The 16,248-nt window shown below is 38.8% G+C and overlaps 1 protein-coding gene across 1 annotated transcript in view; it reads right to left on the bottom strand.

The window, feature by feature from the left end:
* Window positions 1-16,248, bottom strand: part of si:ch1073-15f19.2 (T-cell surface protein tactile) — a 91,034-nt gene that overhangs the window by 11,488 nt on the left and 63,298 nt on the right. The window contains exons 7-9 of the mRNA XM_048533279.2: window positions 14,477-14,653; window positions 10,322-10,437; window positions 4,460-4,598 (exon numbers count right to left, since the gene is read on the bottom strand). Of these exons, the coding sequence (XP_048389236.1) occupies window positions 4,460-4,598; window positions 10,322-10,437; window positions 14,477-14,653 (432 nt within the window). The remainder of the gene's footprint in view (window positions 1-4,459; window positions 4,599-10,321; window positions 10,438-14,476; window positions 14,654-16,248) is intronic.

Here is a 16,248-nt window from a genome sequence, read left to right as displayed (position 1 = left end):
AATTTCCACTAATTTCCAAACCTCCACCACATCCAAACATAATTGCCTCATCTTAAAAGAGACAGTGCCGAAGTAAAATGATGATTGATTAAATGGATAAAGGAAATGTCCCTATGTAAGCCCATGAGGAACATTTTAAGTGTAGAGAGAAAAAGGTTAGTGATGATTTTACTGTGATTTCGAAGCATTAGAGCTTTTATCCTGGGTTTGTTTCACATAAAGTGAGCTCAAGGAGAACCTAGAATACATAAAACCTAAATCAGATAGAGGAGGTGAAGGAAGGTTTTGTGGACACCAATTTAAATGAGTGGAACATAATTTTAAATTAGATTTTTAAAGAATATTCTTTCCTCAAAGGGTTCTAAATGTTAGAAATGCCTGTAAATCAGTAGAGTTCAATATATTTCAATAGAATAAAATGTATTTGGATGCTGGGCTGGGTGAGATTTAATATTGGAGAGGTGAGTGCTACTGGATTTGAAAGACCTTCCCTTCACCTTGCCTGATCTTATTCTTTCCTGAACATAATTATAATGTTTTGTATAGTAGGTATTCTGGGTAAAAGCCCCAAGCCTGAAAATGTTATCCAGCACAATTTGACCTTCGAGTGACTTGTAATAAACAACAAAGTAAAGCTCAAAAAAATATACTTCTGGTGAGCAGTTTGAATGAATGAATTTCTCAGTAAACAAAAAGGGAACTGTAACCATTGAAGATTCGAACCATCATCCCCCAAGGATAAGCCACCTGATTTCACAGAAATTTTAATAAAATGTCATAAACCTAAACCATCAGACTGGATCCTCTAATACTGAGAGCAACTAATGAGACTTTTGCTGTTGCTGTACTTTGTGACCATTCAGAAATCCTAACAGTGTACACTTGCAGTAATTTAAATTTGTATTTGGTATTTTATATTGCTCTGCTACATCTGAAAATATCTGCAGTATTGACATCAGCTTCAGAGATTTTGGCCTAATGCACGATGCCTACTGGTAATACTTACTACAATATTGGCCTAATGGTTATTTCTGGCATCAATAAGTGACTAACAACGATTATTAGTGACTAACCCATCCACCCAAGTCTCATGATTTGCTCAACTGCTCTCAATGCAACAAACTCTTTCCCCAAATATCTACCACTCTGACCTCACTATCTGCCCATCTATCTCACACCCAGATGCTTCCACACCCCAAGACCTCTCACCCTGTAGCCCACTCACAAACCCACTCACAGTGTGGTAAAAAAAACTGTGTCGCAAATGCATACTAACATACAACTGAATTAGGAGCAGGAGTATAGACCAGCTGGCCCTTCAAGTTTGCTCCCTGGCTTGATAAGATCTGATGTCTTGGGTTCAATGTCACTGTGAGCATAGAACATAGAACATTACAGCGCAGTACAGGCCCTTCCGCCCTCGATGTTGCACTGACCTGTGAAACAAATTCGAAGCCCATCTAACCTACGCTATTCCATTATCATCCGTATGTTAGCATGTGGTCTCAGTTTTTGAAGAGACAAATGCCTTGAACTTCATTAACTACACTAACTATTTATGTTACTATAAGATCATAGATGTATATATAGTCAGAGTTCTGTGCTTATAGACTGTTACTTTTATGTTATATACATAAAATTGACTGACTGAACACACTATATAGGCTCAATTCCATTGAAAATGAGGACCAGTATGTAAATTTAGCACAGCTAACTGGAAATCTTGGCAAATTATGTTACATTTAATGCTCATGAATTTTATTGTGTGAACAGTGCATTCTGTGAGACTATTTGACTGAGGGTTGTGAGGAGGGGTGGGATCATTATCAGGCACATTGAACATACTGAATAAGGCAGCCAGTGTGTCGACAACCAATGTACTAGCTGTATTTTTAATTTGCTTTATAAAAAGAAACCTGGGGAACTAGTCAGGTCCTTGGAAATGAAAAAGGTCAGGAGCAATCTTATATCATAGTTTAGAATAAATCTTGTGTGAATTGAGAGGTTCTCTCAATTGTTGACATTGATGCATTGTCCAATATTACACAGTTTGGAACATTTAGCGTTCCAACTGCAGAATTTGTTATCTCATTGATCATAATAATGTTGAAATCTATGCATGCATACAGAGTAATAATGCCTGGACCAGCTGTTACACTAAGTGAAAGAATTCAGGGCTCATCTTGAGGATCCATATTGACTTTGAAGATGGATAATGACAATGCAAGGGATGTCAGCACTATTGTTAGTGGCGGGGTTACTGTGTGTGAATTGCACTGCATTGTGCAAGTTTCCTGGAGTACATGTTGCACGGATACATACAGAGATGATATTCACACTTGCACCAGAGTTGGTCTTGCCATTTCATCCAAGTTGTCCATTTCTTTTTGGATATGTCACTTGGATGGAAGTAAAGACTTCAGCTCTACTGATGCTATCCATGTGATGTGTCATGTTTAACACATACACTGTCTGGGATCTGCAAGCAGTGACATTTCAGACTCCTCTTTGATTTTACTGATGTACTTACTTTGTTTTACATTCACTCTTCCTCACGTGCAGCTGTGCAGCATTGTGTTGGACTTTGACTTTCCCCAGACAGTTGGGTTTTCTTGAATACTTTCATCCGATGTCCTACTCTAAAAAGCATAGTTTGCCTTTGTCAAGAAATGCTGAACTCTGTCTTGCTGGATGGGACTAGGCGTATCTTATTCAAGATTTGGATAGTTGAGTAGCCCTGATGATGGTTGCAATAACCATCTTAGAGGCAAATGCCTGAAGATATTGCTGATCAGCTACAGTTATTTCAAAGATAACAAAGTGTGGAGCTGGATGAACACAGCAGGCCGAGCAGCATCTCAGGAGCACAAAAGCTGATGTTTCGGGCCTAGACCCTTCATCAGAGAGGGGGATGGGGTGAGGGTTCTGGAATAAATAGGGAGAGAGGGGGAGGCGGACTGAAGATGGAGGGAAAAGTAAATAGGTGGAGAGGAGAGTATAGGTGGGGAGGTAGCCTTTTTTCTAATAATGTTTTAGTGGTATATTCTTTCGGTTTGTTTCAGAAGTTGGTTTCGGTGAAATCATATTCTCTACTTTTAGATCAACACCTGCAGTGAATTGGTCACTTCTTTGATTAAGCTGTTGTTGGTATGACACCAACTCAAAAATTTAAGCTACTTGAAGTTTCAGTGGTTCTTCTAAAGTCAAGACGTGTTGTCTGGATCTTTGTGAGTCCCTGAGTGCAAAGTGTACTTGCGGCAGTATTACAAAAAGAATGGTCAGTGCAATCCGGGGTGTAGCATTGAGATGCAGCAGAAGGGATGTGAAGGTGTGCTATTAGGGTTCTTAGAGGCTGGTACATGTCACATTCCATTGTTCATGTCAGTGGCTAAATGTGCGATGATTACCTAGTAGCCTCGGTCATTGCTGAGCAACTCACTCACACCAGCACATTTGGACACAGAGTCCAGAGAAAGAATAGGGTTACTGTAGAATGAGGGTCAATAGCCCCTCTAACGATCAACACATCACCCCCAAAGGCATTCTTTCACCCCCCCCCCCAATTCAAAACACTCACTGACACTTCCCACCAACCTGGCTGCTATCTGGTAGAGCTACTTGGAATACTAGAAGTGATCACCACTTGCAGTGGCACTACGGGGATAACAGAGCTGCTGGCAAATCAGATTTGCCCCTGAGAAGGGGCCTCCTCCTCAGTGAGTGATGGGGATCACAGCTCCTGTTAACTAAACCTCCTCAGAGCAATAAATGGCAGACAGGCAGCTCCCATCAACACTTTGGTCATTTGGGTGGGACAACCATTCAATTCTGTGCCGTGTGCTTCATCATGTGACCAACGCTAATGAATAAGACTTTGGGAGTCGTGAAAGCTTTTTGATCAAATAACCTGGGGAAAAATAATATCTTCATCATAAAGTTATTTTGCTTCATTTGTTTCAGTAGCTTTGCTTTCCTATTGACGCATAAAATATTCAGAATTCAGGCAGATATTGTGTGCAGAAAATTAATTGCTTTGCTAGTTCCCTTGTTGGAAGACTTGGGCTTTAAGCCGAAGCTCGTGATCAACTTGCTGACTGGGAGCATTGCGGGAAAGTGGAATTTGTGAAAAGAAGGTTCAGGTTAAAGTGACGAGGTGTTTATGATGGGAGGCCACTCAAAGAGTCAATTGTGGATTGGAGGATCCTTGTGGGACTAGGAGTAATTCTTTTTTTTTTGCTCTGAAAGCTGCAAAAATCTTATTAAAAATTCAACCTCGTTATGGACTTCTGGCACAGGATAGGACAAACCTTAGCTGAACTATATTCAATTTGTGTTGCCATCAAACACACAACACAGAACCAAGTTTAATTTTGCACTGAATCCTTTCTAGGTCTTTACATAAGAAACTTCTCTTAAAGTTTCTCCTCATCCAACTGGCTTTTAAGTCCTTAGATCTTACCTTTGATGGTGACATTAATGTAAGAACTGTGATGTAGATTAGTTCCTGGAACAGTAACATCACAGATGTAAATTCCAGCAGTCTGTTCAGTTATTTTCTTCAAAATCAATGGATTGGAACTTGATACTGTTCCATTAACCTTCAGAAAACAAAAGAAATTATGTACAGACATAATTTTCATTTAAATTGAACTTAATATTTAAAACTGCTGAATTGGCTGCACTCCTGGACAAAATGAAATAGTTGAGATGTTTACTTATGTTCTGGCCTGTCAATTCCATCAGTGTCAAGCAGATCAAGTGTAATACTGAGTCAAATTGTTGATCTAGGCTGACTCAGCTCATGTAGTAATTCATCCCAACTAGAAGAGGTTGGTATGTCACAATGATATCAGAACAAGTCTAAAATAATAAAAATAGTTTTCACTAAAAATTTATTTCTTCTGACCGTAGCAAAGCTCAATGAAGCCAGATAAGGCTGAGATCCAAAATAGTTCTGATGGTGGAAATCAGAAAATGTTGGATATACTCAGCATATCTGGCAATATTTATGAAGAGAAAACCAAAGTTAACTTTTCAGGTCAAATCCACCTTGTCTCTCAATGGCTCTTCTGCACTGCTCACACCTGGTTGTCCCTTTAGAACAGTCCAGGCTTCCCACTCATCTTTTTTTTCAGAAGTTCCATTTCTGTCAAATGCCAAACATGAGGCAACCACTCTTGGAAACCACAAAGACAATTTATTTCCATGTCAGTCTAACACAATCTTCCTGCCCAAGAATAATCCCACAGTGGAGCAGGCTGACAAAAAAATTAAAGGCCCATCACTTGAAATCTTCTTTGGATAATTTCAATTTATGTGCTTTTCATTGTCAGAACTACCATATCAGCAGGATTAGCTATCAGTAACCATATAAATATTGGCAGAATACAAGTTAGTTTGAGATGCTGAATGAACCAAGGCTGAAACAGGAGTATCATAGAGTATCAGAGGGCAGGTCCCCAGTCTGCAATCACTAACTTTTGCAAATTTGTCTTTTTGTTGCATTTTATTTCTGCTTTTCTTTTGCTTTTGATGTAACCTGTAAAAGTATCCTTCTTGTGGCAATTTGTATCAATGTTTACACTTGAATAAACCTTTTTAATTCAGATTGGCTTTATATATGCTGTGCATTATTTTAGTCTGTCCTGAAAAAAGATGCTACATTTGGCAATATGGTAGGATTGAAAATACCCTAGCTGATCAAATTCAGATTGGGTATGTTTCCAATAAGACAGTGGAAAATCTGAGCACAATTTGACTGTATCAATCAGTATTATTTGGAATGTAGGAGGCTACAGTCACAGTGGATATTCTTTGAAGCCTTTGTGCATAAATCACTGCCAATAGTATCCTGGATGCTCCTGAAAATCCTACTGTTCATGAAGCATGAGGTGGAATGAAAATGGAATGACATTTCTGACTGGAGTAGGCCCAGAGAATTTCCTTATCATTATTGAATCAGAGAAAGATGCCACCGTCAGGTATTGAGTTTAAACTTGTCCAAAATCCAAAATCATTTGCGATTGCAGAAGGTTATTGGTTTGGGCCAAGGGCTCAGCTACCCGTGAGAATGGTGGAGAGTTTATTGCAGTTTTGAAAAAATGCTGTGTATCCATTGAAATTTCAAAGAATTTCAAGTTTTATAGGCCAGTTTAAGTGCCTTAAAAAGTGAGGACATTTGGAGTAAGTTGCAGATGTTGCTAAAGTTAACCTATATAATAGCTTTCCAAACAGAATTGACAATGGAGGTAGCAAAATGTGACTGAAGAGAAGTCATTGTTAACAATGCACAGGCCTCTGCTAAAATAAATAAGCAAAGACAAAGGTTCAAACAAAGGCAGTTAGAAAGTCCCGTTGTCAGTGTTTAAGCCAACTTTGGACTCAGAATTGTCTATTTATGAACATAGGGTGTCATAGCTCCAGAAAAAGGTCAACACATCAAGGCATATTAGAAGGAGGTACATGGGGAAATGCTGGAAGGAACAGCAGCAAGTCGCTGAGGGCTCAGTTGAGATCCATTCAGTAAGATGTACAAGACTATCCAATGAAAATTCAGAGGGCATTACAGCCTCAGTAATATTGAGTAGAGCCACAGCACGCAGAGAGGTTGACATGGAGGCATCAGTCAGTAAGACTCCTGAAACACTCAAAAATTGAGTCAGTGTCAGTGGAGAAATCACATTATAGAATTAGGAAGTTATGGAGGAGAGAAATTATTGGAAAGGTAACTGTCATTAACAAATGAACAAAAGACAACATTGGCAATTATTGTAGTGAAGGATCAAAAATCAGCTTTGCCCAGAAGGAACTGGTTATAAACACTGAAGTTAAACTGGAAAAGAGAGTTTTTGCATAGAAACAAAACTCATACACAAGACATCATAATTATCCCTGAGTGTTTAGTGAAACTGGCCATCTGGATCAAGGATATGATGCTGAAGTAATCAGAGGGCGTTGTGGATCCTCACAGTCGGAAAGCCTAGGTTCAGGTCCTACTGACCTTTGAGATGCATCATAACATGTCTAAACAGGCTGATTAAAATAACAGTAGCATTAATGTATGAGTTCAGAGAAACGTCAGAACATTTTACTGCAGACCCTGTCCGCTGCCCACAGCTTCAAGGAGAAAATAGAGCAAGTTAAAAAGACTGCCTACAGAGAGTACTGCACAAATTGAACAGAGTAATCGGTATACAAAGTAATTATAAATCAGGGGATAGATTTTAACCAGCCAATAACTTGCTAGATTTCAAGGATGCTCACTATGTTGTCAGGAGGCCAGATTTTTTTTTCGAAAGTAGATTTGAAAATGCCTAACAGCAACTTGAACTAGGTGAAGAATTCGATCCACCTTGAACTATTAATATCCCCATGTGAGACTTTTTCAGTTCCCTAGGTTGCCATTTGGTGCTTCTTCAGCTCCTCCTCCCAATCCCAGAATATTTCAAAGGATAATGAAACTGTTTGTGCAAGGAATTTAAGGAATAGCTTGTTATTCGAATGCTGTATGTATTTCAACTCCAAACAGGCAAACAGTGTGATGAAAGTTCTCCAAAGTTTGGAAAAGCACATGATTCAGATGAAGTCTGCCAAATATGAAATGTTTCAACATTGTTTTTGTATATTTGGGTCACAGGGTAGGCAGAGATGGGACTAGCTACCCAGAATAAGTTTCAAACAGTGAGAAATATGCCCAATTTTCAGTATGTTTTCTTTTGGGTCCAGTGAATTATTGTGGTAAATCCATACCAGATTTAGCAATCTTATTGCATCCAATCATCACATCCTTGAGGAAGAGTCTTCTGTGGTTTTAGACAAAGGATTGTAGTAAAGCATTCAAGTTATGTAATGGTAATTGGAAGGTAACACAATGTTTGTGCACCACTATGTAAAAGATTAAGCTTGAGTGTAATTTCTCTCCATGTATAGTAGATACTGCCATCCTTCATGTGTTGGATAATGTTGGGGAGAAACCAATTGTATTTGAGTGCCAGTGAGTGAAGTTATGCTCAAAAAGAGTTTGAAATACTGTCTTTGATTTTTTTTTGGTGTAACAAGATTTCATAATTGCATTTGGCCACATGACCTTATGTACAGAATTTAATAAAGATGGTGTTAGATGGGGAGCCAGAGTTGTAATTCCAGTATTTAATGTGATTTTCATGATCAAAACTTAAGAAAAAACATTGACAAAGAACCTAGAGATAGGCTGTCTTTGGGAACCATGGATGGATAAGGACATAGAAGACACAGTGAAAGAGGGTACAGTATGCCAAGCTGTGGAAAGGAAGCTGCCTTTGGTGCATTTTCAACCATGGAAATGAGCGAGGCAGAGGTTGTACACTGATTTTGCAAAATGTGAAGGGCAACAGTTATTCACTGTGATAACCATGGGTTGAGATGTTCCTGATGAATCAAGTAACAACTAGAAAAACTTTACAGATTTTGTATAGTTTTCTTGCTGCGTTTGGGTTCCCAGAGGAAATTATGGTCTGACAAACAAAGCTCAATTTTTGTTTGTTTTCAGAAGAGCTTTCACCATATCATTACATTTCACCACATCATTCTGTTTCAGATATGGCAACAGAGCACACAATTCAAATATTAAGTACACTCGTTCAATAAACCCTGGATACAAAGTTGAAGAAGTATCAGATATCATTGACTTACAAACTGATGACTTATTTTGTTTAATTATTGTAACACACCACACATTATTGTCAGAAAATGCCACTTGTATTGTATCTCACAATGTATACCAGAGCCTGGTTTGCTGGCTGATGGCAGATTTAGCACAGTCAGTATAAAATAAATGACCCAGACAGAAAGACGGTCACGATAGGGGTAGAATGAGAGAAAGAAATCTGAAGTTGAACCAAGCCAAAAGAAAAACTAAACCTTTCGACCCCCACCAGGAACTTTATTTGCTGGCCATATTCACAGGTAACGTTTGCATCTGTTATGCTGACTGAACCATTACTTTTCCTTAGATTTACTGCTACAGAAAATAAAATTTTCTATTGTTTTAAAAAGGCCAACTGTTTTGCATTGTATTGATCCCAATGATCCTTGAATTACAAGCAAGAACAAGTCACAGCTTGACACTTGGGTTGGTCAACTTTGGTGTAAAGTCAGAAGACAGATTTTATTGATTAACAATATAACATTTTTGATGACAAGAGAGGAACACCAAAGGATGTGCAAACAGTTCGAGTTCTAGAAGGACCTTACAAAACTTGTGAGAAAAAGACTCACAGGGGTCAGGTTCTTATTGTGGGAAAAGTCGGAATGACCCCTCAGTAGGTTGGAATGGAGTCAGAAATTGGACTAAAAGCAACACAGCCCCTGGGGTCTGGTGCTGCAGATGGAGTTGTCTGGTCAACTCATAGAGGAAGGAACATTAACACAGAGACCAACTGAAAAGTATGCCCCAGTAGAAGAGTTTTTGGAGTCTTAATGAAAAGGGAAAATTTACCATTTTGTGGGAATTCTTGTGAACAGACCAGTTTGGAATTGATGTATCATTTTTGGGAAGCTGTCTCGAACAGTTAAAATGGATTCTTTTTCTATCTACATAAATATACATGAATATACGCATATACATAAACACACAAAATATTTTCTTCCTTTATCATAGTTCTGTTTAATTATTTTTATTTTATCAAGCAAAATTGTTTTATAATTAATTAATACACTTCTTGTAATGCACTATGCTTATTACATTAAAAGTATGTCTCTGTGCCTAAGCAAGACTCTAAAAAGAGACTCTCACTCTCTTCAAGAACAACTCTTCAGAATTTTGATGCATTGCTATATTTTGCTAAAAAGAAGTTTCATTTCCATTATGTTGCAGTTATAAAGTAAACATAGCTTAAATGTGGAGTTGAAGTTCAAGCTAATTTTAGGGAAGACAGGAGAAAGCTTTATTTGTTTTTTTTAAAAATCAAATCAATTGACGTCATAGCATTTGTATTCCACAACTTTAACGTGGCTGTGAACTAATTTGGGATGTTAGCAGGTCTAAAAATCAGGTGTGAATAAACTATAAAACGCTAACACAGAGGAATGTCCAGGGATGAATTAGATTTTTATAGAACTCAATGAAGTAATGTTAGATTATTCCGATGTTTTGTAACTTCCTGTAGGTAACACAAGCGTTTACTTACTGAAGCTTCAGTATTAGTGTTCTACTTCATATTAATCTGTACCTACTCATCCCAGCCAAAAAGCAACTCTAACCAATGATATCCCCACTTTGTAAAAGCAAATCATTCATATTTCAGTATGTATTCTCTTTTTCATATATCAATCAGACCACTACCTTTGTCCATTTGTAAAGTGGAATCACAGAACTGTTGGCATGGCATGAAATGTTCAGGGAATCTTTGAGAACCACGTTGTAGGGTCCTTCAGGAGTAAATTCAATTCTGCTCAGATCTGAAAACAATGGTAAAGACATCCATTAAGGGAATTCAGTTAAACAGCGCAGGCAATGCCGCAAAGAGCATAAAACACAAGATGCATTCACTTCAGAAAGTGCAGGTTCGTCTTTGCTGCCGGGTGTGCAAGTGCTGGTGTTGGAGTGGGGTGGGCAAGATCAGAAATCACATGACACCAGGTTATATCTTCACCTGATGAAGGAGTAGCACTTTGAAAACTTGTGATTTAAAATAAACCTGTTAGACGATAACCTGGGGTCATGTGACTTCTGACCTTGTTGTCTGCTGGTAGCACATACAGGAATGTTTAGCTGAAGAATTATACTCCCTAAAACTAATTTCCTCCCATCAAATTATTCCATTACTAGTGTATAATCCTCACTACTCGATTCTTCTCTATACCCTGAGTTCCGTACTAAAACCCACTCCATTCTAATTGAAATAGAAGAATTCCCCAAAATTCATTAATGCTCATTATTGTAATCCTGTGTTCTCTTAAAACCACTTATCATTTATCACTTTATCTTTTAGTGACAGTTCAATACATCCAACGTTGCTGTAATACATTCTCTATCTCTCTGTTGATAGAGCCGCCCTTGGTCCTCTGGGACTAAGTCAGCGTTAGCTTTTTACATTATATATCCTAGTGAGGCAGTGAAAATGTTCTGATATTTGTGACTGTGAGCATGTATCTCCCCAACACCATGTATGTCACCATTTTGTTGGCAAATAGTAAGCACAAGTGAAAGCAGACATTTATTAATATGTCAGGCTGACATTTGTTTAATTCAGTAACAAGGCAACGGGCAGAATAATGCATTCGTGACCAATGGTGGTTCTTAAAAAGAAAATCTATCCACTGTTACTGATTTAGACAATGGTTCAATGATGGAAATAACTGCAGCAACAATGTAAACTTGCTTTGTATAAAGTTTCACAAATCATTGCAACTTAAAAGAAAATAAATCCTGATCTTGTTCTTTACAGTTGTGGAGTAAACACTGTGGATTTCTCGATAGTTTCAACTGCACTGTTGTTCAAGATGGACTGAACTATGTTCCACAAATGAAATAGTGACCAGATAATGTTTTTTAGTGATGTTGTCAAGTTATGGATGTTGGTTAGGATACTGTAAGTACTCCCTCCTATTCTCCGATGCTGTCATGGATATTTTACATTCACCTGGAAGTGAGCCAAGCCTCAATTTTAACATCCCACTTGAAAGTTCCCTTAAAACTCCTTAAATGTTGGCCTGGATTATGTGCTGAAGTCTGTGGATTGATTTTTTATCTGGTGGGTTTCTGTAACTCAGAAGCAATTTACTTTGGAATGTTTTCAGAGTTCCTGAGATCATGAAAAACACTTTATAAAGCTCAATTGCTTTTTGCTTTACCAGATTATTTGTAGGAGGAAAACACACATCATAAATTGATGGACACCTTGCTGAGGTTAACTTTAACCTGACGATTGCAGGCACACAGTACAAACATTTCAGCTGCCCAAGCAGTTAGTTAATTGAAGAGCCTTTGCAGGTACAACACTACATGATGATAACCTCCCAGCAGCATCGGCTACCTCCATCGCATTATTGTTAATTAAAGGTCTTCTTTCCAAATCCTTTAAGTTATTCAATAACATCTTGCATTTTAAATTACCACCATTAACGTAAATGCATCATAGTGATGAAGGGAGTGAGAGCCTCAAGAGCTTACTCAATAACAAGGTGTGACACAAATTATTTTATTTTCTTTTCCCACGACTCTTTCTTCTGAGCGTACATCAAGATTATATGAAAAAGCTACAAATCACTAAGTTGCAGGTGGTTTTGAAGAAATTTCCCAGTGCATTGCTCCACATTAATCCTGAGTTAATGTTAATCCTGAGCAGCCAAATTAATATTGACTCCAATGTTGTTATACAACAAAACAGCATTTTTATTAATTTGGCATTTCAGTCAGAAGGTTCCTGATAAATTGGTAAAGCACACATATATTAACTGGTAAAATATAAAGAAAAGTGCATAACAATATAGAAAAACAGTCTAAAGCACCACACTGAGCTGCATGGGGAAATAGGATGCTGACACAAACAAAAGGCAGTGATTGAAAAAGGCTTGGTTAAAAAGGTTAAGTCTTAAGAATGGTTTTAAAGGTGGATAGAGACAGGCAACAGCAAAATGTTTAGAGGCATGAGCCAAGAGAGAAGAACTGTATGTACGAGATGTTCTAAAGACATATACTTATCCATTCCTATGTCACAGGTTATATGAGCTTTTAATAAAATGATTGATGGTAACCCTTTGTTTGGCAAAGTGTAACTGGCCATTGAATTGAACAACATTTCAGGAGTGGAAAATGGGCAATTTTGGATGACCCTACACACTGCTGAGTACAGTATCCAATGAATAAAGTGCTATTCTGCATTGCATATTAGTGAACTTCACATTTGACTGTGTGAAGTATCATTTTTTTTGTATGCTTTCCCTGAATTCAGCTGACCCATCTGCTCAGCTGTTTCAAAGCTTTGACAGAATGACCAAGTTTCTGACTGCCTTCAAGGCATTAATATATTCAGCTTGTGATGTTTTGTGGACATGTTTATTCAATGGAATCTCATTATGAAGGCTTTGCTAAGCTCAAAACCAATTATTTATTTAGTACAGCAAAAAAAATTTTATACTCATTCTATGAAGCTCTGTATAAATGCATCTCTGAGTTCCAAACCCACTAATGGAGCTCTAAGCAGCATCATTGGGCTGGGTTGGCTAGTTTAGAGCTGATTCCAGAGTGGTAGCATTTACTGAAGCCCTGTGGAAATGTATGGTCAGTGTTGGTGGCGATGGGCTGGGTGAAGGCGCGGAGTGAAGGTAATGTATGCAGACAGGAGAGAAAAACATGCTCTGGCAATGCAGAGAAGGTCCTTGTGCTGCTTGCTTTGCCAGTTATACCTCAACACTATGGGGGTGGCTCTGAACTAAGTGACAGGTCTTCGTGGGCTGGTCCTCTGGGAACAGAATGTCTCCCCTGTGCTCCACTCCAGCTACCAGTACCTTTAGGTTCCTGCGGGAAAATTGCAGTAGCATCTTTCCCTTCTCCAATATGCTGAGTCTTTGTCCTTGACTGAGCAGAGAGTTTTGGAATGCCAGTGCTTGACCAAGTGTGCAACAGAGTTTCAAAGATAACGCAGGCACAAAGGATGCTAGTGTTGCAATAGATACCTGCTGAGTGGCAAGTTGTTGTAAGAATGATGGATATTAAAATTTGGCGGAAATCAAATGTGAGAGATGTCACGGGGGCAGTGTAGGTAATTAATTAGGCAATTTTGGTAAGACAGGGTGAGAAATCCGGCTAGACATCATGCCAAAAAACCCTCCAAAATCACGTGTAACTTGGACTTAACCAAAATCAAAATGTAAAATGCAGCCCTGTTGACTGTCATGACAGACTTTTGAGTTTGTCAATGCCACTGTAGATCTTGCAAGTTCTGTTAACAGTGAATATTGAATGGGCTCAGAGAAATGTAGTTTAGATGTTAGGGAGGTGAGAGTAAACAAGGGTGAGGATATACAGAGAGTATTGGGATGGGAGGAGGTATTGACATGAGGGATTATGAGAGATGGAGGTGAGGGAAAGGGTAATGATTGAGGGTACAAGAGGATCCACGTTCACCTCCAGAACCGGACCAGTGTATTAATGAGCAGGGGCTGTCCTTGGAACATTGTAGCCTCCCCTCATTTCATTCACTTCTACCTTCAGCCTTCTGTTTGTAATGGCAGGCCTCACTCAAGCTTGCTCCTGACTTTCCATCAGGAAAATAATATGGCAGGGCACTGCCAGTCAAGAGGCTAGAATGCAACATGAGAAAATCCTGTACATCTCTGATTCTCATTTCCATGCCAAAAATTAGGTCCAGCATAAAAATAACAGGAATGCAGAGATATTAAGACCATTACGTTTTACTGAAGCTGCAACGTTTAACATTAAGTGGATTGTGTGATCACTGACATTCTGAACCATTTCATTGCAATCAATACTCACAGTTATTGAGAGGTATCATTTTGGACTGCATCCTTCTGCTCTCATTTCTAGGCAGCGAGAACACAGCCTCACACCAGAAAAACCTCCAATGATTGGCTTCAGTCTCTAAGGACAATCTTTTCTTCACCTTATACAAGCCATTTGAGTCCAGGAGGATCTCTGATTCTATAACAGATTCTAAAAAAAATTTCAGTCCAGTTTCAGTATTTTTCCTTTGCAGCAACAATTATGTACAACCATGACATCTAAGATAGAGAAGAAATAGATTTTCAATTGTGTAATATATTTAGGATATTCCAAAGCATTTTATAACCAAGGCCGTTGCTGAAACATAGAAAACAAGATAGCTAAGTTGCAGCTGGTAAAATTCTTCACCAGCAATAAGAGGACAGCCAGATAACTTTTTGTTAAATTAGTTCGTTGAGAGACTGCAGTGACTGAGAGGAGGACAGCTTGGTGGACCTCGGAGAATATGGGTTCACTGATTGGAGCTGTTAATCCTGTTCGCTCTGACAGCTAGCACTGAAGGGGTATCAGTGTCAAGGCCTTCCCATGTGTAACTAAAGAATGGCCTGGTGTTGGATACTGACCTCTATGCAGTTATTTCAGAGACAACAATTGGCCAGGGCAGAAGTAGAACACTCCCAAACCTCTCCAAATAATGTCATGCGATCTTGTATGTTTATTTGAGAGAGCACGTGGGATCTTAGGTTTGACAAACTACCTGCACCATTTTCAGGATTTGAAACTGAAATGTCAGTTTAGATGATGCACAAGGGCTTTGTTGTGAGACTTGAACTTATAATCTTCTGAATTAAATGTTACTGAACCAAGGCTGAACCCTGATACAGTGAAAACTTTAAAGCAGTTTCGGATTCAAAAACATTCATACTAAATAAATCATTCCTAGTTATTTGTTGGCAGGGCAACCAATAGTTCTAAGGAGTAACTGGGCTGTTTTTGCTCACATTGTATATCAGGTTAAGTGAGTTATCGAAGTGCTTCTTTTTGTATCTTCATATATTAACATTTTGTTCTCTGGATTGCAATGGAACTGAAATTCACTGACTTTAGCAGAAAGTGCAATTTTAAAGAGGATGGAACGTGGTCATCACTGGATAATCATTTTTGATCAATGTATTGTTTATCCCTTATTGGTCTGGTGACAGTGGCAGTGAGCTGCCTTCTTGATTCACTGCAGTCTTTGGGGTATGGGTACACCTACATAGCTGTTCGCAGGGGTGTTCAAATATCTCAAGCTGGTGACAGTAGGCAATACAGCTCCAAGTCAGGATGGTAAATGGCTTGAAGGGGAATTTGAAGATGGTTTTGTTGCTGTGTCCCTGCTGCTCTTGCACTATACATGGTAGAGGTCACAGGCTTGGAAAGTGCCATTGAAGCAGCCTTGGCGAGTCACTCCAGTGTATCTTGTAGCTGGCACACACTGCATTCACTCTGCATTAATGCAGAGTGTGTACGGTGCTAATCAAGTGAGTTGCTTTGACCTGGATGGTATTGAGTTCTTGAGTGTTGCTGAAGTTGCACCAGCCAGGCAAGCAGAGAGAATCCCTTCGTACTGCTGACTTGTGCCTTACAGATATATACAAGAGGCTAGTTATGCGTCACAGGGCTCCCAGCCTTTGATTTGGCCTTGTACCCACTGTATTTATATGACCGGTCCAATCCATTTTCTGGCCAATGATTGTTGATAACCATGCGTTCAACTATGGTAATGTCATTGAATGTCAAGGGATGCCTGATTAGATTCTATT

Source organism: Stegostoma tigrinum, chromosome 6 (genome assembly GCF_030684315.1).
Source record: "Stegostoma tigrinum isolate sSteTig4 chromosome 6, sSteTig4.hap1, whole genome shotgun sequence".
NCBI lineage: Eukaryota > Metazoa > Chordata > Chondrichthyes > Orectolobiformes > Stegostomatidae > Stegostoma > Stegostoma tigrinum.
Note: the sequence above shows the minus strand (reverse complement) of the source record. Positions and strands in the feature narration are given on the sequence as shown.